The sequence below is a fragment of the Manacus vitellinus genome, unplaced genomic scaffold (assembly GCF_001715985.3).
Source record: "Manacus vitellinus isolate BGI_N305 unplaced genomic scaffold, ASM171598v3 scaffold_5_pilon, whole genome shotgun sequence".
Lineage (NCBI taxonomy): Eukaryota > Metazoa > Chordata > Aves > Passeriformes > Pipridae > Manacus > Manacus vitellinus.
In genome coordinates, this window is record NW_021940682.1 from 3,284,698 (window position 1) to 3,306,776 (window position 22,079).

General features: G+C 40.5%; 1 protein-coding gene across 1 annotated transcript in view; it reads left to right on the forward strand.

Moving 5' to 3' along the window:
• Window positions 1-1,123: 1,123 nt before the first annotated feature.
• BCAT1 (branched chain amino acid transaminase 1) overlaps window positions 1,124-22,079 on the forward strand; it is a 47,371-nt gene continuing 26,415 nt past the window's right edge. The window contains exons 1-3 of the mRNA XM_029963389.1: window positions 1,124-1,150; window positions 3,203-3,274; window positions 18,977-19,177. Coding sequence (XP_029819249.1) covers window positions 1,124-1,150; window positions 3,203-3,274; window positions 18,977-19,177 — 300 coding nt within the window. The remainder of the gene's footprint in view (window positions 1,151-3,202; window positions 3,275-18,976; window positions 19,178-22,079) is intronic.

The window sequence follows — 22,079 nt, forward strand, 5'->3', positions numbered from 1 at the left end:
CTGTTGGAACTGCAGTTTATAGAACAGATAGTCCCAAATGAGAAGAAAGAATTGGTGTCTCAAAAGCCACTAAATGTGAAGGCTCAGGACAAGTGAAGGCAGACTCATGCATTCTAGGAAACCTAGAGAATATGGGGACGAGATGGGCCTATTTTTGTAGCAGAATGGCCTTTCAGCTGAAGGATAACTAATCTGACTGCATAGAAGAAGTAGAGGAGGTGTGCCAAAAACAGCAGGGTAGCCAAGAGACAGTGATTGCAGGGTCACGATGCTAAAAGATGTTGAAAAGCTGTATGTCTAAGGCAGTTTGAAGACCAAATAGAAGAGCTGAATGTCCAGGTTTGGGAAACCTCTAGCAGAAGTGCAGATGACAACTATTAAGCAAAAAATTTAGTAGAATTTCACAGCGATAAAATGACACATAAACCCCATTTTTTTAATAGAGTTTAATCTAATAATGCTTTACACTTTTTTTTCCTCATATAGGCTTTACAGGAATGGTAAAATGAATGTGTATTTTTGAAGGAAAACTTTGAAATACTGTTCTATCTTCAATTTACAAAAAGTGGTTACGTATACCATAGTTCTACAACATGACATAGGAAATACATCATGCTTGTATAAAACTGTCATGCTTGTGTAATTTCATGGCAACTTTATACAGTCTTGAGTGACTTTTGAGAAGATGTTGACCCAGTGGCTTCAAATGTATCTTTAGGATAACATCATTGTTTTAATGGATGCAGTTTTAAATCTACCATGCTATTAAACACAAAGGGCAGATTTATGCTTGGCATATATCCCTTGGCAATGATGGCACTTAATCAGGGAGCAATTTTCCCTATTGCATTTAGCAGGTTTCAGATTTATAAGCCATGGAGCCATTAAAATATGACTCCATCAATTAGAAAGTAATTGTGTAATGCATTTCTAGTGCCGAGGGATTAACTCAATTTAATCTCAATGTGGTTAACAAAGGCAGTTAGCTACTTGCTTTAAACATGAGTTAAATCTGTAAAACATAATGACTTCATGGAGAATAGGATTGGCCCCATGGCACACGTCCAAAAACTGGGCTGTTGACTTCACTCAGTTTAATGGGAACCTTGAACTGAAGGGCAACATGACTGAGCCCCCAGGGGCTGCTCCTGTAGGTGGTCTGTACTTGAAATTCATGTACTAGTTTGGTATCTTTAAAAAAGATCATAAAAGAGGATATTAAACTGTATCCAGCTTCTGTCCTCTCTGTGTTGATGCCAACACTTGCTTTAGGGCAACTTCATAAAGGAGAGACGGGAAGAAACTGAAGCATAATGGTTGAGCATTTGTCAGTATTTGCTGACATCAGTAATTATTATTAGAAAATCCAACTTGGCATGCTAGATATTAGACAAAAGCCAGCAGTGGAACTGGAGCTCCTCGAGACATTCTTGTTCCACAGCTGGCAGTTCCCATCCGTGTTAGCTGGTAACCAGCACGCTCTCCATCCTAATTCCTTCCACTGCAAAGAAAAGTCAGTTGGCTTAATTAATCTGCAGGATACTTAACTATTGTTAACTGATGGTGTCATGAAGGCCTTCTAGGGGTTTTACACTGAATTTGGAAGTATTTGAAGAATTGCAGGGAAAGCAAGGACATACTATTACACAGTGTCCCTCAGAGAGTCCCTCGGTTCGGATAACACTTTAGTCCTGCTAAGGTTTGCCATGAATGCCAGTGAACACTCTATTGAAGTCTTGTCCTTCTGGAGTAGAAAACACTAAGCTTTCAAGCTAAACCCCCCATATTTTTTAGTAAAAGGAAAAGCATATTGGTACAGTGTAAAGAGATTTGTGGTTTCTCTCGACAGATTCTCCTTTAGTGGGTAGGAAGGATCTTGTAGCCATGATTGCCTGTCTCTCTGTATAGGGTTAAAAATAAAGAGGAAGAGAAGGGTTAAAGCTGATGGTGAGAAGGCAGGAGGGATGCTGTGGGCTCCCTGGGGCCTTGAGGGGAAGGGGAGAGGAAGTGAGATCTGCTGTGGCTGGGAGTTTGGCTTTTTCTTTTGTTGATAGCAAGCCTGCAGGCTGTTGAAGGCCCACTGAAGATACTGTTTTTTTTTTTTTTTTTTCTGTACCATATCCCCAAGATCTGCAGAAAGGGGAAAGAATAATGTTATTTGCCTTGTGTGTGTCATGCTTCAATGCCCATGCTCCATCTGGTCCCACCCCTGGCCACACAGTTTGGTGGCTGCTGTCTCCCTGGCACAGCCATCCACCTGCAGGCAGCCCTCCTTGTAGGGTGGGGGCTGCTCCTTGGTTAAGAGCTTGGAGCAGGGATCTCACAGGCTGGCCATGAAAGGTTTCCTGTGCACCTTTCCTTCAGGGAATTATACCTGTGACCTGGGACTTCCCACCCAAGATGCAGCAAGGGCAGGGTGGGAAGCAGCCACCAAGAGGTGAGCAGCCAGTGTAGGGTCGAAGTAGGGCTTTTCACCTGGAGGGTTGAAAGTCTCTTAAAGTCTCTTGCTGTCAGCCCTGGCAACAACATCCCTTAGTGTCTCTGTCTGTGTGATCCCTCTGTTGCTGAACAGAAGGATTCCTGGAACTAGCACTCCTTTTTTTTTTTTTTTTTGTTCCAGTTCCTTTCTAACGTAGTCAGTGGCAAAACCCTGAAGTTCAACATAGTATATAATTCAAAATATTCTCATTATTTATTCGTATAGGTGGGCATTCCCTATCACTATCTTTTTTCAATGAAGGATTAAATAAAACCAATTTTTTCTTTTTCCTTTCACTCTACCTACTCAGGCTTCTTTGAGAACAGGCAAAAGTGAATCTGTTAGGTGGATACTCTAGTAGAGAAACTTGACTCTGATGAAATTGTGTAAAAGCACTATTTGTTTAGCTTTGAATGAAAGACTTGTGATGTTGTCCATATCCTTCTGCACTTCAGAGTGATAATCTGATCTAGGATGTTGTCTCTCCTAGAAAGCCCTGAAACACCATTGTGCAAAATAATGCAATTGAAGCATAACTAAAAACCTAGAGGGTGGAAAGTTGTGCTAGGAAACTACCACAAAGTTCTTGCTAATATACTTACTGAAGATGAAACTTGAATGGTCATTCAAAGCAATCTGTCCCTAAAATGAGTTAACTGAATGTTTTTCAACGTTTCTGCAATGTGCATTGAGTTTGATTTCCTCTGGTTTTATTTCTTCTAGGGCTGTCAGAATGAGTGCATGGGAGGAGGATGTTCAGGAGAAACAGCAAAGTATGTGACTGACTCTTTCAAGGTATGTTTTTTGTTAAAAGATGACTGTCTGAAGCGTTTCAGTGGATGGTGCCAGCCAGTATCCATAACATGGTAATGATTGTTGTGCAGGCATTCAGAGCTACTGACACGCTTGACTGTCATAATTCTGTAAATTGCATTTGCTGAACATGTTTTCTATGTAGAAATTAAGAATGTTACAAGAAGAAATTTATTATAGTTTCTGGTACCAGCTGAAAGATTAGTAGTAATTAAAATTAAAATGAGATAGGTGACTTTAATTTTATCTGCTTCGAATGCAATAGAAATCAAGATTGATTTCCTCCATTAAGGTCTTTTTTCCAAACAACATTTCTGTAGCACTCTATTATTTGTTAAACTTTGGCGTTATGAATGGTGTTCAAAAGAAGGTTTTTTCCATCTGGTCCTAAAGTTGCAGAGCTAAGGACTCTCAGAAGGACTCCAAAGCACTCTGCAACTCTGCCACATTTTGAGCACTCCACAAGCAAACAGAGCTATGATAATAATGAATGCTGAGCAGCTGCCAGGAACTGACATGAAATTGCATCCCTCTCTTTTTATTTTAATCTTATGCTTAGAACTGAGCTCACTTAAGATATCATTCTTTTCTTCTTCCTCCTTCCTGAATGCAGTGGAAGTAACTAAGAGCTCATTTTAAACACTGTATGGACACAGATGTCAAATTCCAGTTTTCTGTTGGAAATGTGAAGCCTGTCAGCACGTGCTCCTTTGAATTCTACACTGTGCTCATTTCCTTTTTTCCTGCCTTTTATACTTCTTTTGCCTTTATTCCTTATGTCACACATCTGTAATTCTTTCTGTCCCTCTCTTTCCCTGATTTACAGCCTTTAAAAAGCCTCATCTGTATTTTGCAGACATATAAAAGTAGTACCCAGAAAAAGGTGACCTCACTCGTGCTTTTTCAGCAGTCCCCTTCCTGTTATTTCTGACTATTGTCAGCAGTACACAAAATGAAATTATAATTATACACTTTGTCATGTTCTTCCTGATTTTTTTGGGTGGTGTCACTGTTATGCAGTCTTCTGAACTATGCTAAAGTAGCTAGTTCCCTTTCAGTTGTCAGGCTTTAAGCAGATAAGAAAAATGAGTGCTGGAATAAATGTTTTAAACTGGACTCCTTGATAAGGTTTATACCAGTGCTGATGTCATTGAGAACAGCAAAGAATTCTTGAGAGTCCAGGACTACAGAATTTCACCATATAGCAACATGCCACTTAATTTCTATTTCCTCATTCTCAGCCCTTCCCAGTTCTTCTCTTCCTCATTTTCTTTGCGTTGTGTCTCTCTGGCAATTCTGCCAAAGGAGGAAAATTTAGGATGATTCAGAAAATGCTGACAAAACCAGGCGTGCAGCCAGGTTTGAAACCCCAAGAGTTCACAAGCGTGGAGTGCGGAGTTTTGCGAATTCACCTTCAACAAATAGACAAGATAAATCTCAGTAGATTCATTCAGTGGAATGTGCTGGTGTATCTGAGAGCAAGAATTGCTTTACAGAGAGGAGACTCTTGTGTAACAACACCAAGCTCCTTCTTTCACTCACTGAGGCAGTGCAGAAGGAAGATAAAGTGGCAACCAACTGTGGTGGTGTTTGGGTCATAGGTGAACTGGGCATAAACTGAAGCAGACTTAAGGCAGATTTAATTATACCAGCAGTCAAGTGCTTTACCAAAGCTCCACATATTGGGTGGCACAAAGTTGGATTTAATCCAAGTTCTTTTCTATTGATACTTGTATGTCAGCCAGGATGGCAAATCATTGTAGTGGAAAGTCTGTGTGAGGGGAAAAACGTGTTAGCAGGTGGGACAGATGGTCATAAAGGGAATAATGTTAGAAAAAAGCAGCTGGCTCAGGCTGAAGTCTAATTTATAAGTCCATTCCTGCCTTATGGCTCTGTTTCTGAAGATTAGCTGCAGTCGCCAGAAGGGGGTAGAGATTTCTAGAAAATACCATACTGTGGAAGGTGTGCATATGAAAGTTAAGATGAGAATATGGGTACTGGTTGTAGTGTCATGCGTTATAATAATTATTTCCAGTCTTTTTAATTTCATTGTCAAATTAAGAAGAAAAACTTTACAAAAAAAGGAAGAACCAGCACCAGAAAATGACAAATTAAATAGCCTGGATTAGTTCTAGAAAAATTCGCAAACATTTCTGTGGAAGAGAGTTATGGTTAAAATTTCAGAAACTATAGCTAATAATATTCAAAGGAATCCAGTTGACCCATGGGGCTGACTGTCCTGAGGAAAGCTGCAATTCTGTGCCAGTAACCTAAATAATCCAAGATTGTGGGAATGTAGAAAACAGGGTATGGTTTTGGTTAAATCTTACATAAAACATATTGTTTACAGTGGATCACGTCCAACGTTTGAGTGCCACGTTAGTGTCTGAAGACATTTCTTCTTAGAATGCAGTGCTGTGCTTTTTAGGTGGGCTGAGCTTCCTTGATTTTTACTGCAGTTTCTGCTTGACTTGGAAAGGTGGACTCAGAAAGTCCCTAAACAATGGGAGGGAAGGAATGAATGTTACCTGTGATTTCTAGCAGGCAGTGAGCCCCTCTGCTAGGTCAGTTGTTGCTTTCTTCATTTTAACTGCTACTAAACTACCTTAATTGCTACTGAAATACTTTAATTTGACTCAATTCTGCAGTTAAAAATCTCATCCTGACAGGTCTGTGATTTACAGGATATTTAATGTATGGCATTTAGAGTTGACACGTGACCAGTGATCTTGGAAGAACTAAGAAACATTGAGGGAAATAGTGATTATGCCAGAGTTTCCTGTATTGTAGAAAGTGTCAGATCTCCAGGATTTATCTACCCACCTCCTTCCACGAGAGTAAAATCCTTCTCCCTCCCTTAACTGCTGTATGCACATACTTATATATTTGTTTATTTAAAAAACTGACGGGGATTTGTGACCATAACCTAAGAAATTATCCTTGCAGTTTTTGCCTGTTGTCAGCATTGGAACTCTACAGGGGGAATATGAAACCACTTATAATGGAAAGTGCTGTCACCCTCTGTAGCACTGAATGTTTTTTGGAAAGTTGAATCAAGAAAAGCATGTGTCTGGATTTGTTCTTATACTTGCATTCAGCAATACCACAAAACAGCACACAGTTATGTCTGAGGCACTTAATTTTTACGACTAAAAATCTGGTAGTTTCTTTAATGCTTTCATTCTGCCTATTGTCCTGTCACAAGACAGAAGGAATGTTGTTTGTATAATGTGGTGATCTCTTTCCATATGTAACTGATTCGAAGAAACACAATCAAAGTCAGAGCTAATTCTATGAATCTGTGATTGCCATTTCCTTCCCTCATGTTATCAATCCATATCCAGAAAGATGATTTTCTTTTTGTTTTAACCTTCTGTCATGGAATATGTTTTCTCTTTGGGACTGATACATGGAGCACTTTAAGAAGGTATTACCTACTCTTACTGTGTTTCTCTGTGTTTCAGTGATCTGAAGCTATGGAAAATTAGTTTGGCATCTTAATGCTGCGAAGTTCAGTTCTTCTGTTTTAATTTTTAATGGCCTGTTTAGTGTGCCAAAGTGGAGCAGACTTTCTAGGAAAAAGGACTAGTCTGCTGTGCCAAAGCAGAGCAGAATAGCTGCAGTTCACAAGTGGGTCTGGACTGACTTGCTCGTGTGGAGACTTGTGGCTGTAGAATGGGAAATGTGCAAGTGGAGCTTCTGTATCTGAATGGCTCCTCATGCTACTCTAAATAACCATGAGTGTTCCTCCAGACAGACTCAACCTTCCCAGGCCCCAGGCCAGTGGGATGTGAGCCCATGGCAGACTGGAAGCCGTACAGGCAGGTTAGTGCAGTGCTGTGCTCAAGCTGATGATCCCTGTTGGGATCTTGGACTTGCTAGACCGAGTACAGTGCTGTGGTAATATGTTTGCATGGCTTCCAGTTTGAAGCCAGCTCAAGTCTAGCTGTGAGAGACGCTGGATATAGTGAATTATCTATAATTATGTATTTTTAGTGTTTGTTTCTTGCATTGCTGTAATGCTTCAAAGCCCAAGCTGTGAACTAGCTGACACTGTGCCAGATACTGTGCAAATTTAGAACATAAAGATTATTTCCACACTATAAGTATAACCTACGAAAAACCCCAACCAAAATGTCTGACAGTTTTTCTACAGAATCTAAAGCTGTAGTGTATTTTACACTAGAAAAAACCCCTGAACATTTATTTCCAATGCAGGCATTTGTGGCTCAAATTGAGAGGTTGCCAATGCAAGTTTTACATTACTGTGATTTGTAACCATGTTTATACTAATGAAACTATATAATGAAATATAGTGGGATATAGGGTTCCTTACTCTGGGAATTGGGAGAGGGACTAAACCATTTTGAGATAATAGACAGTTTTAAGCTTTATTTGAGAGAACTGTTTTATGTATGAAAATGTTGCTGACAATTATAAACAAACAATTCTCTGACCCTGTTTTCTTTAAGGAAGAAAACTTTTGCTTCACCAAATTTTTTTCCTTCTCCTCCAATGCAAAGATTAAAAATGTGTAAAATACAGAAGTCTAATTTTTGAAACGTTTTTTTAAAATCTGAACTAATTGACTGCATCACACTGTCACATCAGCATGACGTGGTGAAAGTTCCACTTCTTGTAGAGTTCAGGAAGTACAGAGCAGTTTTCTTGTGATTTTATATGAGCAGTAGGTAAAGTTACTGACATGCTCAGAGCACATGGGTCAAGGGAAGACTGATATGTTTTTGGAATGAGAAAATATGTGCATCATAGTTACCACATTACCTACAAGGCTGACAAATATAAACCGGTTTACGTGGTTTATATATTTTCAGTCTCTTTCCAGCTTGTATCAATTTATAATTTTATACTGATATCAATAAATTATTTACCTGCCAAAGCGTAAGGGCACTCAGTAAGGCTTTTTGTTGTGTTGAAGCTGTTAAATCCTCTGTGGGTTTAGGGTTTAGTTGGGAGTTTTGGGAGAATGCCCTGCATTGCCATTTTAATTTCTCTATTAGACCCCATTTAAAATTTTGATTGAGCAGATACAATATTTCCTTTATGTTGGATTGAATGGGGAAAAGTTTATTATAGAAATTTACCAATATCTTGATGCTGTGATAAGCAGTATCTCCCCAAAATATGTATGTAGAAAAAATCTACTTTTACATAAACTGTCTTGAAGCAGTAAAATAAAGATGACCAATTGGATATCTGTATGTGTGTGTGTATAACATTACACAGTAAGGTATCTCCAAATATTTGTCGTCTTAGAACCTTAGGTCATCCAGTCCATTCTTCCACTGAAAGTGGTTTATATGTCTGCTACTCTCATTGCAGTTATTAGGAAAGAATTTGAGATCTGTGGCAGCTCCTTTCAGCTTCAGCTCGATGGCAAGTGGTTCTGTGTTTCTCTTCAAGTGGGTAATGTTCTTCAAATAGTCACAGGCTTTTAGGAAGTAGGTTTTCTAAACTGTAGTACAGGAACTGATTGTTCCACTATCTGAAGCTGAAGGATTTGCAAATAAAGCTAATTGTCTTCAGCAAATAACAGGAGCTTTTAGTTAAGATAAAAGGAAATTGCTAGAAAAATAGCCAGGGGAGAGTTTGGCCGAGTTGATTTATGGCACAAAGAAAGTGATGCTTTAACTTCTTTTTCACTAGGAGCTCAAGATATAGTTGGTGTCTGTAGAAGCACAGAAATTGCACTAGAATTTTGGAGATTCCATTTAGCTTGTATCATTTTCTGGATTTATTTTTCCCAAGGTGAAGAATTGTTTTTAAAACACAAAGCTTAGCGACAGCCAGTGATTCCCAAAGCAAATTTATAAACTGACTCCAAAACTTATAAAATTCATAGTGTCCAAACCTATTTCCAAGATTACTTAAATTTTAGTGTCATTGTGATATCAAGTCCCCAGTTTTGATGTTAAATGTTTTCTTTGCTGAACACACAGGAATAGAAAGGACAATTTAGGAAGAGAAGTTAGTCTTTTTTTTTTTTTTTTTAAATATATATAGTATTCTCTTGGCTTTTCTCTTTGCTTTAGAAGTTATCTCTATATCCTAACTCTCCATGAACTACCAGCCTAGCGAGCTGGAAGAGATTTATGTTAATCCCGTATTTAGTCCCCATTTCTAAGAAAGTACTGAGTGGAAGGAAATGGCAACTGTGGCAGTTTCAGTGGCAGACCAAACAATGAATTTCATAGCAATTTGTGAGTTTTCCTTCTTTCTACCAGTGTGAGAGAGAGATGGAATAAGAGAAAAAGGCAGGTGTGGTTAACTGAATGTTTGAAATTATTCCCGTAACCTCTATGTAAGAGACTATAAGATAAAAGCATTTTATATTTCCAGAAGGTTTTGAAATTCCATATGAAATTATGACTGCTGAATGCCTGCATTCCATGAATCCACTTCTTGGCATGTCTACAGGCTTATTAAAATCAGGGTAAGAAGATTTAATTGCAACTGCTCAGGACTTGGACATGTGAGATTATGATTCTATTCTCGGCTACTCCACCTAACATGTTTGTGACTGCCCAGGCTACTTAGGCAAAATATTTCCAACTTGTTTGTATGAGATTTAGGTTTGCAATTCACATCCTCCTTCAACATGGCTACTTCTTTTCGAGAAGCTTAGATGTAAATACCTCATTTTGTGTTTTGCTTGCTTCATGTGAAATAGAAATGATGTTTCCCAAACCAGGAGACAGTCATGTCTTAAATCTTTGTGGACCAAATTTATAAGGTTTGTTTTCGTACAGCATTATTTTTATACCTAAAACATTGCACTGCTGTGCAAAATGTGTTATCAGTGAAATGTCAGAGATCTCTTTATTCCGGTTTTGTGTCACAGGCCATTGTGAGCCCTCATCTTGTGTTAGACTCAAACCTTCTCCCAGGCAAACTCTTTCTAAAAATGGAACATTGTGTTTATGCTACAATGCAGAAATACAGCGGTTGTGAGGCAAGGAGCAGCACAGCATCAGGAATTGCATCAACCAAGCTGTCAGATCTTTTGAGAAGAAGCAGTATATATTAATAGTGAATCATGTGAGTAAGGTACTTAGTTAATGTATTCCATTAGTGAAGAATGGTCCTAGTTGTTTTTTTATGGAAATGTTTGCACATGAGTCTGCGAGAGGACTTTCTGCTATTACAGAATTGCAGTCTGTGTTTCCCCACATGGAGTTGCTTCTTTCTTTCTAATCTAAAGCCCAGGTATATCTACATTGCAGATGTGAAATGCAGTTCCATGGCCAAAGAGGATTTTTATACAGCTGACTCGACCAGTGAGCTACAGCAGTGTGTTTTTCAGACCAGTGCAATGATTGCATTAAAGACTGCTCATACTTTCTGATCACCCCACTTAGTTAATTGGAATAGCTGTTAGCAAACAGAAGTGGTTTAAAGGACTGAAATGTGATAATGTGTCTAGTTTTTGTCCCTATGTTTAATAGTCTTATGAGCATCTTGGTGGTTTGAATTTTATAGAGGTAATCGTATTTGAAATATTTTATACAGTTTTTGATAGATAATACATGACTGTTTTTCATATATCTGAAAATAAGATTAACTGGAGTAGAGTAGGTAACCTCATTAAAATCAAATAGATGCTTTCCTTAAGATTTCCTTAGTATGAGGTAGAAGGTTTCCTTAGGATCTGTAGGAACCCCATTTTTGCATCTTTGTTAACTTCAAGAACATGTCTTCTGAAACGTGTAAGTGGAGAAAGACTAATGAATAAGGGAGAAAAAAAACCCCAAATCTAACCATTATAAATCCATATAATTTTCCTGAAGTAGTAGAAATGGGTGAGGCTATAAAGATTCAGGTAGTTTTGCCTCCCTTAGAATCCAAATTCCTACAAAGCTGGAGGAAGGGGTCTTGATTAACTTAAATGGGCTTTGGGTCAAATCAGTGGGAAGTTGCACGGGCAGCATTTCAGCAACATATGGAAAAACTCTTAAAATTTAATTAGTGCTATTGAATTAAATGATATTATGCATTATCTATGTGCTTGAGTGTTTTTTTAGAACAAAGTTTCTTCAGTGCTTTATAGTCCAGCCTTACTGTAGCTTTCCAACGTCTTTATTTCCTTTCTGGTATGTTTTGGGAGCTTCAGACTGTGTTTTCAGCTGTGCTGCTGCCCTGGGTGCCCTTTTCATTCTCTAAGGCAAGAAGTTTATGTCAATTCCAGCCACTTATCTGTTGTCTTGTCAGAGCAGGTTTACTTCCCTGCCTACTGCTCTGGATCAAAGATTCCTGCATCAGAGTTGGGGCATCTGTCAGATCAGGGGAAAGGTTAAAGAAGCCAGCAGTATGCTGTGCTACCCTTCTTTTCTTCCCAATGCTTGCAGAGTGTAGCAGTATTTCATTCTTTGGTTTAACAAGCATTTGATAAGTATCTGTTATGAATAGTTTAGGTTGGATGCCTTGCAGAGGATGGACTAGACAAAGTCCTTCCAGCCATGTTTTCTGTTGTTTCCATGACTGACTCGCAGCTGATGCAGAGCTTTGACTTTATTTTGCTTTGTCATTTGTTCTGTGGTTTATTACCCAGTAATACCCCGTATTACCCAGTGCACAGTCAGTCTGATGCAACGATTCCAGGCCCCAGTCCAATTACATGTGCTAACATATTCTCAGATGAAGTCTCAGGGAAGCTTTACGCTGAAAAAATTCTGGGTATTTTCCCTGAGGTTGCAGAAGACCTTTTTTTATATATTTTGTTTCTCTTGATTTTTTTTTTTTTATAGTAGGAAAATTAGAGCTTTCTTCCTGTTCAAATCTTATTATATCTTGGCACGCTTTCCATTTTCAAGCCTCAGGCTCTGCTGTAAATTTGAAATAGTATTGATGACAAAGGCATTATAGGATAACTTACATTAACATTAATTTTATAACTACAAACTAGCAATAGATTTCTAAGGATTTATTTGACTCTTTTTTTATTCTGTTCTGAGTTGATAGAACTCTTAGTGTTCTTCTTATTTTTATTATAGACTTAATTATTGGTATCAGAGCCATACAGGTGTAGCCCTATATGAAAAGTGATGGTCTCTGCCTCAGAAAACTAACAGTCTTTTCCAAAGAAAGAGGGATGGGAAAAGAAACAAACCACAGACCTTGGTTTACTCAAGGCCTGTAGGACATAAATATCCTCTTTTTTTACTGAAGTAAATGCTGCTGTGGTGTCAGCTAGGGATTAGTGGATAGAGCTGAGAGATAGTAAGTCAGACAAACTAGACAAAAGTAACACCTGCTAGAAGAGGGTGCAGTTGGTTTCATCTACTGTAGCAATATTCAGCATTTTTGTTTCTAAGACAAGGTCTGGGAACAGGCAGAACAGGTGATTGCTTATTTTGTCTCGATGGAGGACGAAAATACCAGTTGCCCTAACACCACATATAGTCTCCATAACCTTTTCCTACCTTCTAGTTGCTCAACCTGGCTCTGCTCAGATGCCACTGATGGATGAGGTGCTGTGTCACCTCTGATTCCTCTCAAGAGTTTTGCACAAGCTATTTTTCGTGCAGTAGCATATTAAGCATAATTCATGACATCAGGCTGCAGAAAACAGGTTCATGGGGTGGAAGGCTCTTCCTGGACCAATTTGCAATTCCCTGTGGGCTGCTCATAGTACCTGTTCTAGAGAAGCAATTACATCCAACACAGAGTAGCTTGAATCCTTCTGTATGAGGCTGCTGGGCTGGAATATCTAATAGATGAGCTTCTCCAACCAGATAAGATCACTGCTCAGGTCAACAAGAAAATGGGTGCAATCCTCTGCCACCTGCAGCTGGACATCTGAGAAACAACACAGCTGAATTAGAGGAGAAAGCTGGTGTCTTGCTCATTGGCTGCAAGGCCAAAAAGAAGCCTCCTTAAAAAAAAAAAAAGAGGTTTTTGGCTTCCAAAAGTGAACCAACAAGCAACTTTGGTGAGCCTAGTATCCACAACCTCCCAAAATTGGCAGCACTGCCTGACCCCAATGGGTTGCAGCTTCCCTGAGCCCAGGCTGTTGCCATGCTGTGGCAGCTGGGGCAGTGCCTGGATCAGGCATCCCAACTCAGCCAGAACAGGGAATGGAGCCCAGAGCAGGGGGCCCAGGGTGGCCCAGGTCTGGTGGCAGCCTCACTATCAGCCCAGGTGTGCTCCCACTGCTCCCCAGGACATGGTAGGACATGTGCTCCCAGTGCCAGGGTGCTGGAGCCTGGCCCAGCCAGGGCACCCTGGGCAAGGCAGAGACTGTGGGGCAGATGGGGCTCAGACATGTGAACATCCCACGTGGGCAAAGCACTGCTCTGGAGTGATATCTTAAGCATATTGAAAACCAGGATCTGTTCAATGTCCCATCATCGTTCCCACCACCAGTCTGCACAGGTCTGATTCCTGACCTGTCAGGCACTCAACCACAACTCACAGCAACCCCAGGAAACCTTCCAGCTGTGGGGAAGAGTGGCTGGAAAGCTGGCTGATAGAAAAAGATCTGGGGTGCTGGTTGACAGCAACCAAACGTGTGTGAACACCAGTGTGCCAAGAAGGCCGATGGCATCCTGGCTTGTGTCAGCAATAGTTTGGCCAGCAGGACTTGGGAAGTAATCATCCCTCTGTACTCAGCACTGGTGAGGCTGTGCCTTGAATCCTGCGTTCAGTTTTGGGCCTCTCACTTCAGAAAAGACATTGAGGTGCTGGAGCATGTCCAGAGAAGAGCAACAGAGCTGAGGAAGGGTCTGGAGCAAAGTTCCCCATCACTGGTTCTCCTTGGCAGTGCAGACCTTTTCTCCTCAGCCTGTCATTTAGGAGGAGGCCAGGTAGAAGGTGCTGTGGGGCAAAAGTAGCTGCTCCATCAGAAAGAATGGCTTCCTTGGATAGAGATGTGTGTGCTGGGGAGGGCCCAGAAGCAATAATGAGGGTGCCACAGCCATAAGGACTGAAAGGCAGGATCTTGATCCCTGGAGCCCTCCTCAAAACCATTCTGTCTAGTCCCAGTCTCAGTCCCTCCAGCTCCTCCCAGCTATGCCCTGTCACCTTTTCCCTTCACAGTAATTCCCCCTGCTCTTTGTAATCTGTCTGCCTCTCCAAATTGGCTCCACTGCTGCAACCACATTTTGCCGTTCACAAGTGCAAGGGCAAAACGAGTTACTTGAATTTGTCCACGCTTCCATGTTTGTTATTGCATCAGAAGGCCCTGATCTTTCCTAGAATACGCTTACAGACTCAGCATAAGTAATAAAAAATAATTACTGCGGTTGCTTCGTGATCTTGAATGAATCACCTTGACTGGAAGTCAGGGAGGTTACTTCAGAACAGGTTACAGTCAGTCTCACTGAGTGGATGTTAATGTGTTGAGGGTCTCTGCTGAAACTTGCTGCTATGGTGAGGTAACCTGTAAGCTATTTTACAGCTGAGGCTGCCAGGTCTGCTTTTACTCAAGTAAGTGAGAGAAATGCCTGACCCAGCACAGTGTTTAGAAAAATTTAGGTATGTCAAATGAGTTACACCTGTTAGAGCTTCCCAGCCTACTGCTTGTGGTCTAGTATTTTCAGTGCAGTGAAAATAGCTACAGCCAAGGGTCATTTGGGAAGGCATTGACAAAACTTGGTGGAAAGAGTAGGACAAAATATGTGCTTGCCTTCTGTACCTACCTGAGACATTTGTCTGGGGTAAGAAAGGTAGGAATGGAGTAATGACAGTCACAGCTCTGGCCAGAGGCTGCTCTCAGCTCCAGATCCACTTAAGGGTATTGCAAAGGCTGGGTCGAACAAGCCTTAAGCTGACAACTTGGCTAGAGGCACCAGGATGTCTTGTTGCAGCTTTGGTTAGAATTGACACTGGCCAGCACGTCACTTTTAATTCGACCCAGCTCATAATTGAAATGATCTGTTTTGATCAAATGATGAATTTGAGTTTCCAGAGGTCACATTATATCTTCTTTACTTGGGCTGGGTAAAGCTTTGCCCTGGGAGATGCTGCATTGGAGTCAGCAGGCACTTTTCAGATGAGGGGCTTTTCAAAGAAAGTGTGTCTGTGTGAGCCACTGGCTGTTTGTAGGTGTACTATGAAAGCCTTGAAAATCAACATTATCCAACTGGCTTCCCACCACTCCCTATACAGGCAAGGCAATCTGATTCTTCCTATTCCTTACCAGAGCATCTTTGGCTGGGCCATAGGCACATACATCTTGTATGTGCTGTTCTGCTGCAACCTGGAGAGTTTGCAGGCCTGGAACTATGTCATTCTGCTTTAGGCAAGAGAGGCCAAATAGCTGTACTCAATAGATCATGTGTCCCATCCACTTCTTTTTTACCTCCCTTACCCTTTTTGTTCTGCTTTTACTGGTTTTCCTTCCAGTTCAATGGTTTTTATTAGGCAGCAGCGCCAGAAGGTGCTTGAGAACATGTTGGTAAACAAAGCAAGAAAAACATAAACCAGCTGAAACTTCCCCTGTGTGTTGGCAGTACAAACAGTGGAGATCTGGATGGGTGCTAATGCCAATCCCTAATGCATCCTCAACATGATGCTTTCAGGGCTGGGGGAATGTTGGCAAAGGAAAGAAATAAATTGCTGTTTATAAAGGTCATAGGTAATACCAGGGGAGCATTGTGATAATCTTTTAATGAGTGATATTAATGTAATAGGCACTGATACTTAATCAGTACCCCTGGTATTAGTCATCTGGCCTTACTCTGCTCCCATTGTGCAGGTTCTTTTGAGTGTTTGGTTTCCCTCCTGCTGGTGCTGCTTGATCAAGTGAAGCCAAAAGACTCTGTGAGCCAGGCAAAGTGTTCTGTTGGGAACCTTATTACTCAGGGACCTAGCAGAGGTTGAGGGTGGTGGCAATACTTTGTACAGACCACACTGTGGGGCAGAGTACTCCAAGGATGATCCTCCCACCCGTCCTCCCAGCGCATCACCCTCCCTGGAAAAAAAAACATTAAATGCGTTGCAGCTCTTGATGGTGTCTTGGCGTGAAAAGCATTGTGATTCTGAAAGCTTTAGGTGCTTTTGTACACTGTTAACTTGCACTGCTTGGTAAAAAGAAGGAGAAAAAAGACATTATAATGGGTAAGGGGAAAGAGCCTTAAGAAACTAATGTCCAAAAAAATCTTAAGTGCAGCTTCTGAGAGCTTAACAGGATTATAAGGATGAGAGAAAAACTGCCCTTTTGCCTGTTGAATGATAGTTGCCCTACTGGTCTGAGCAGTTTAACCTATATTTGAGGTCTGATACAGGGTGTTCCTGCTGTTGTTTGAAGGAATTGTTATGGGTGAAGTGCTGTACCTGACATGGTTGAATCAGGTGTTGGCACGATGGTTGAACAAAAGCAGGTTTCCCTAAATGATAAAGGAGGTAAGAAACAGTAGTTGGTCTCCTTGTTCAGAGTGTGCAGCTCCAGGAAGCTCTGTGTTCTGGAAATTATTTACTTCTTTTGTGAACAAACATCATACCTACTTCTCTACACTTTCTGCCTTCAAGTGACTCAACCTGAAATCCAGTGAGTGATTTCTGCTTGTGACTGCAGAAAGTCCCCAGTCCTTGGGGCTGAGAACTAAGTAGTGTGGGCCACTGCTCTGAGCAGTCACTTGCAGCAGTGAGTTCTTAGCTGGCCTCTTGAACTCCACATCTCCAAGTCTGGAGAAGTATCTTTGGTGGCAAAACTGGAGCCCAAATGCTCCCAAGTGAACATGTTTCGTTGCTTGTGGCTGCAGCTTGCTGCTCCCTCCACGTGTGCTTGTGGGTCTGTAAGAATAGCCAGGTTAAAATCCTTCCCCATCCTCAAATAAAAGTTAATTGTTAGCCCCAACGAGCTTAGCAAACGATTTTGAAGTGCTGCCTTTCAACTAGTTGTGCCTCCACCACTGAGGAAGTGGCAAACTGAGGCATAAAAACAGGAGTCAGCACACTGATGTGAGTTCTAGGGCATGAGACTCCATATGATAATTATGGCCCCCAGGCCAGCTTATTGTAAAGATAATTATCCCAGTGAAAGTGAACTGAGGTGAGGAGGAAGCCTGGACTCCAGGGAGAGCTGTTGATACCACTGGAAGAAGCTGTGATTGTGTGCAGAGAAAGCCCCACTGACATCTTGCTCCTGCATGAGCTTTTTCCTGAGCTGAGTCTTGCATTGTGGATAATGGCAAACACTCCTCTGTGGCTTTTATTTTGATCCATGTTCTTCTGTGATGTCTTTTTTTCTAAAGCACGTGATAAGAGGTTACCAGGTAAAATTAATTTTTATTTTCAGGACATCAATAAGTAGTGCTTTTCCTGTTGGAACATTTACTGTCAGAAGAATAAAGAGAAGAGTTAAGAAGAGTAATTTTTGTTTTATCAGATTATGTATTAGTTCAAAAAGGCTAATGAACTGTAATATCTAGACAAGCCCTATAATTGGAGAGAGTTTGAAACAGGCTTTTAGCTATTCATGTGCTCCTGCTCTAAGTTAATTTCACATCTAAGCTATTAAGTAAAGGAAAAAAAAAACCAAAACCAAACCTAAACCAAAACAACCAATCAATAAAAACCAGGCTTTTGTGCATTAAAGACATCTTGAAAGTTAGGTTGTTTACAGAAGCAGGAGTGCATGTGTTCTTTTTCAGAAGCTTGGGACTGGTTTTGACTCATTTTGCAAAACATATGCTGGGTTTGAGAAGGCCAAGTCAGTGATATGTCTTGCAGAACTGCCTTTTTAGTGCATTTGCAAATCATTTTAACAATAGTCTGAACTACTTATGTTCCAGTCTATTCTATATGCACCCAACATGGAAGAGCAAGCTTTCACTTGGGGGTCTGTAATAAGAGTCAGTGCTTTCTGAGTCATGTTAGGACGGAAAACAGAGCTCTGATTATGATTCTTTGAATTCTCCCTTGCCTCTGACCAGCACAGTTTAAATGCTCAGATGGCCTAGAAAGAGAATGGAGAGGGTGGATCAAATCTGCCCACTCTGTAGCCCTCTCTAGTTGTTTAGCCCATACCTGTGTATAAAAGAGGATCCTGCTTTCCTTCCTTGCCTGCTGTTCTTTAGGATGATTCACACCATAGAAGGCACCATAAAGAAAATTAACTCTATCCCAGATAAAACCAGCACAAAACCCTGTGGGTACATCTCTGCAGCTACAATCCCTCATGCAGGGAAACATTTAGCCTTTTTTTACCAATGGGATCTTTCTAGGAAAGTAAGAATGTGAATGAACAAGCTGTGACACAGGTAATTTGCTGACTGCTGGCTCTGATCTCACATTGGTTTTATGTATTAATGGAAAGTTGGCATAACATCCACTTAGTTGTGAGAGGGATTAATTTCTGGTGATCAGCTTATGTTCTGAGATACAGCAACTGGGTGTTTCTGGAACTTGTACAGATGTGTTAACCTAAGTGTCCAAGAGATTTTCATTTGATTTCTGGTTTTGCACCTTGTACTGCTTCCCCAGCTTAGCAGGGTTTCAAAATATGCTGCTTCTTGTATAACAGCACCGTGTATATGTGTGTGTGCACAGTGTGAATACTTTGCCAGCTACTTTGAGGTTATCTGCCTGTAACCATTATGTCATTAAATGTCCCTACAGAGAAAATATCAAAGTTTGTCCATGTTCACTGATGCAGAATCATTTTTAAATCAGTCTGCCTTAATTATTTTGATACGCTTCATTTTTGTCTCCGTGTTCCTTCAGGCTTCCGACTTGATTATCACACCAGCTACAACTTTCAAGGAAAAACCAGACCCCAGTGGTTTGGTATTTGGAACTGTGTTCACTGATAATATGCTGACAATTGAATGGTCCTTGGCTTCAGGATGGGAGAAACCCTATATTAAGCCACTGGAGAACCTTTCATTGCATCCAGCCTCCTCATCCCTGCATTATGCTATAGAAGTAAGTAGTGAACTGATTTGGAAACCACTGTTTTGTTTTATTAGCTCTTGAAGCCACAGCTTTGTAACACAAGGACTATTACTGCCTTAAGTTTGTTAGTATTGAGTTATGTTTTGTTTTGTTCACTGATGTCCTTCCAGAATAATTGCATTATTTACAACAGGGTTATGTTTGTGTTAGCACAACTCAGAAGCAGCTCTGGCCTGTGGATTCTAGCTCACTTAACATTCTGACCTAGTGAGGGTGAGCCCTTTCTTGTGTGGTGACAAATCCATTTGAGAAAGCATTCTGTTTTACTGATAGTGGATGGGTCCAGTCACTCTCTCTGATGTAACTTAATGCAGCGCTGGATAAGACCATGAGAAATTCCAAGAGCAGCTTTAGTTTGGGGACTGAACCTGCACCTTGTGAAAGTTATTTTAAGCTGGTTTAAAGGTTGATAGGTTGGATTGCAGGACAGACTAGAGAGGTGCTTGTTTGAAACTCCAAACGAGTCTGGAGAGCTCAGAACTGGATGATGCATTCAGCACACATGAATGTATTTAAGCAGAGAGTGTACAACAAGAAACAGAGAGTGTACAAGAAACTTTGGGAAGTGAAATGTTAAGTCGGAAGCCAGCGTGGTTAACAGTTTCCGTGCTTAGCTGCTTTCTGTCTAAAGCTGCCCTTTGTGTCTCCAGAGCAGCTTTGGCTGTACTCACACCTGTGTGGGAGCCTTGGTAGAGCACATATCCTGAAATGGAAACCCACTTCTCCTCCCACTTCTGGCTACGTGGGAGTGTCTCCACTGAAGTGTGTGGAGTTACTCGTGCTTCTTTCATTACTTCTCTTTTTTATTATTATTATATTTTTTTATTTTAACCTCAGGTATAAGGGAAGGATCAAGCTTTTCCCTGCTTGTTGTCCTTGAGCTCCTGCCTTCACTGGTTTTTTGTGTTTAGTGACTTTTTCCCCATCTAGTCACCAAGCCTTCAAAGGCCCTGTGGAAATTTAAACAGGCCCCTGTGACTAAGGCTGCAGCTCTTGATCTGCCCAAGAAGTAAGAAACCACGCTGGAGTCCCAAATCTATATTTCACTCTTAGTACCATATTGCTTTAATGCTTGGCCTCTGGCCCAGTCTGAAATCATTGCTAATATGAATATGCTCTTATTTTTTTTCCATTTTTTTTTTTATTCTTTTATCCTTATTGCATCACGTTTCCTCTAGCCAAGAGGACAGACAGAGGAGAATCTGGTGTCATTGCTGTGGCTCAATGAATACACAGTGGGTATAATAAAAGTGATGAATTTGGCATTCCCTCCCCTTCCTCCTTGCCTTCCATGATGCAGTGTGATAATCTGGATCTGCTGAACTCCAGATCCAGCTCCCGTGATGTACAGATGTCAGATAATACTGTTTTCACACCATTGTAGCAACCAACCATCAACCAAACCACAACAATTGCTTTTATTCAACTTAAGCATTTCTGGAACACATTACTATCTTCCCTTTTAATGAGTGAAAGGTTTTACTGAGCTCTGGAAGGTTAAAAGTATTTATTTTTGGAGAAAAATATTTAACATCTTGTGAAGGCTTTGTGTTTCAGTAATGATGTGATTCTTGCTTCTCTCAAACCATCGATCAGATCTTAGTAGTGGCATTCCTCCGTTTTCCCTCTCATTAAAAGTTCTGTGAATGTGTCTGGGAGAAGGGTGGGTGGGGTGGATAAAAGTGATAAGAAAGTAGCATTCCAAAAACGTGGCATTAGTTAGTAACCGGCCCAATTAAAAATTGTTTCCAAGTATCATCCATATCACCAGCTATGCCATCCTTTATTAAAGATACGACCTTTTTTCTTGTAGCTACAGTGTTTACCCTGGGAACAATTTCTTTTTCAAAACTGCCTGTAAAGCTTTTAATAAGGTTGGCATTGCCATAGGAATAAGTTAAATTTTGAAGGTAAAAAAGTTCTGGGTTTTAATTCTGGTTCTGCTACTTAGTTGGCACATAGCCTGAGGAAAATTGTCAGGATTCCTGCAACCCAGTTACAACCCAATTAAAATTTGTCATGTGGAAGGACCTAGCTCTGCCATGGGACTGCACGAAAGATTTCTAAACACTGAGTTTCACTGACCCTTGAGAGAAGATATTACAGAATTTAATCATAATGAAACCTGGAGTATTCTACTACATTACTTGTACACAAATACAGGATTTTTTTTTTTCCAAATAAAAAAGCTGTGTGTGTAGACTTCCAACAACATGTTATGTAGTTCCAACCACTCGTTGTGGAACAGTCAGAGGAGGAGAAGCCTGAGGAGACTGACAGCAGTGATGCAGTTAAATTCATAGAACTTCTATTGAAATTCACATATAAAGAAATGCTTTAGAAAACAAATTCTAAAAGTCTGAACTCTTGTCTATAAGCTTAAGTGGCCTTTTAATACTTAATCTAAATAATACATGTATATATATATATGTATCTATTAGTGTGAACTTATATCATACATCAGGTTTTTGTCTATAAGTATAACCAGAAATTATCAATCTGTAAAAATAACTATGGGTATTTATTTATCTGAAAATAACTGTGGGTATTTTGTGGGCATATGGCTTTTGCTGTGATTAGGAGGTGCTGCAGGGCATTCTGCTGGGAGGGCGCTGATTGTATAGGGGTTTCTGGTAAAATGGTGGTCAACACCAGTCGTGTGGATTCTGCAGTCAGATAGGATGATTATGTTGAATTTAAGTTTCCTGTAAAGTATATAAAGAAAACATTTTCATGCATTTATCCTCTAGTATAAGGCTGATGCATCCATCTCTCATGCAGGCTAAGCCCCCTTCCACAGCATAGGCATATATGGGGAAATAAGTGACTAAGATCCTGCTACAACTACAGAAAGAACTTTTAACAGAATTCT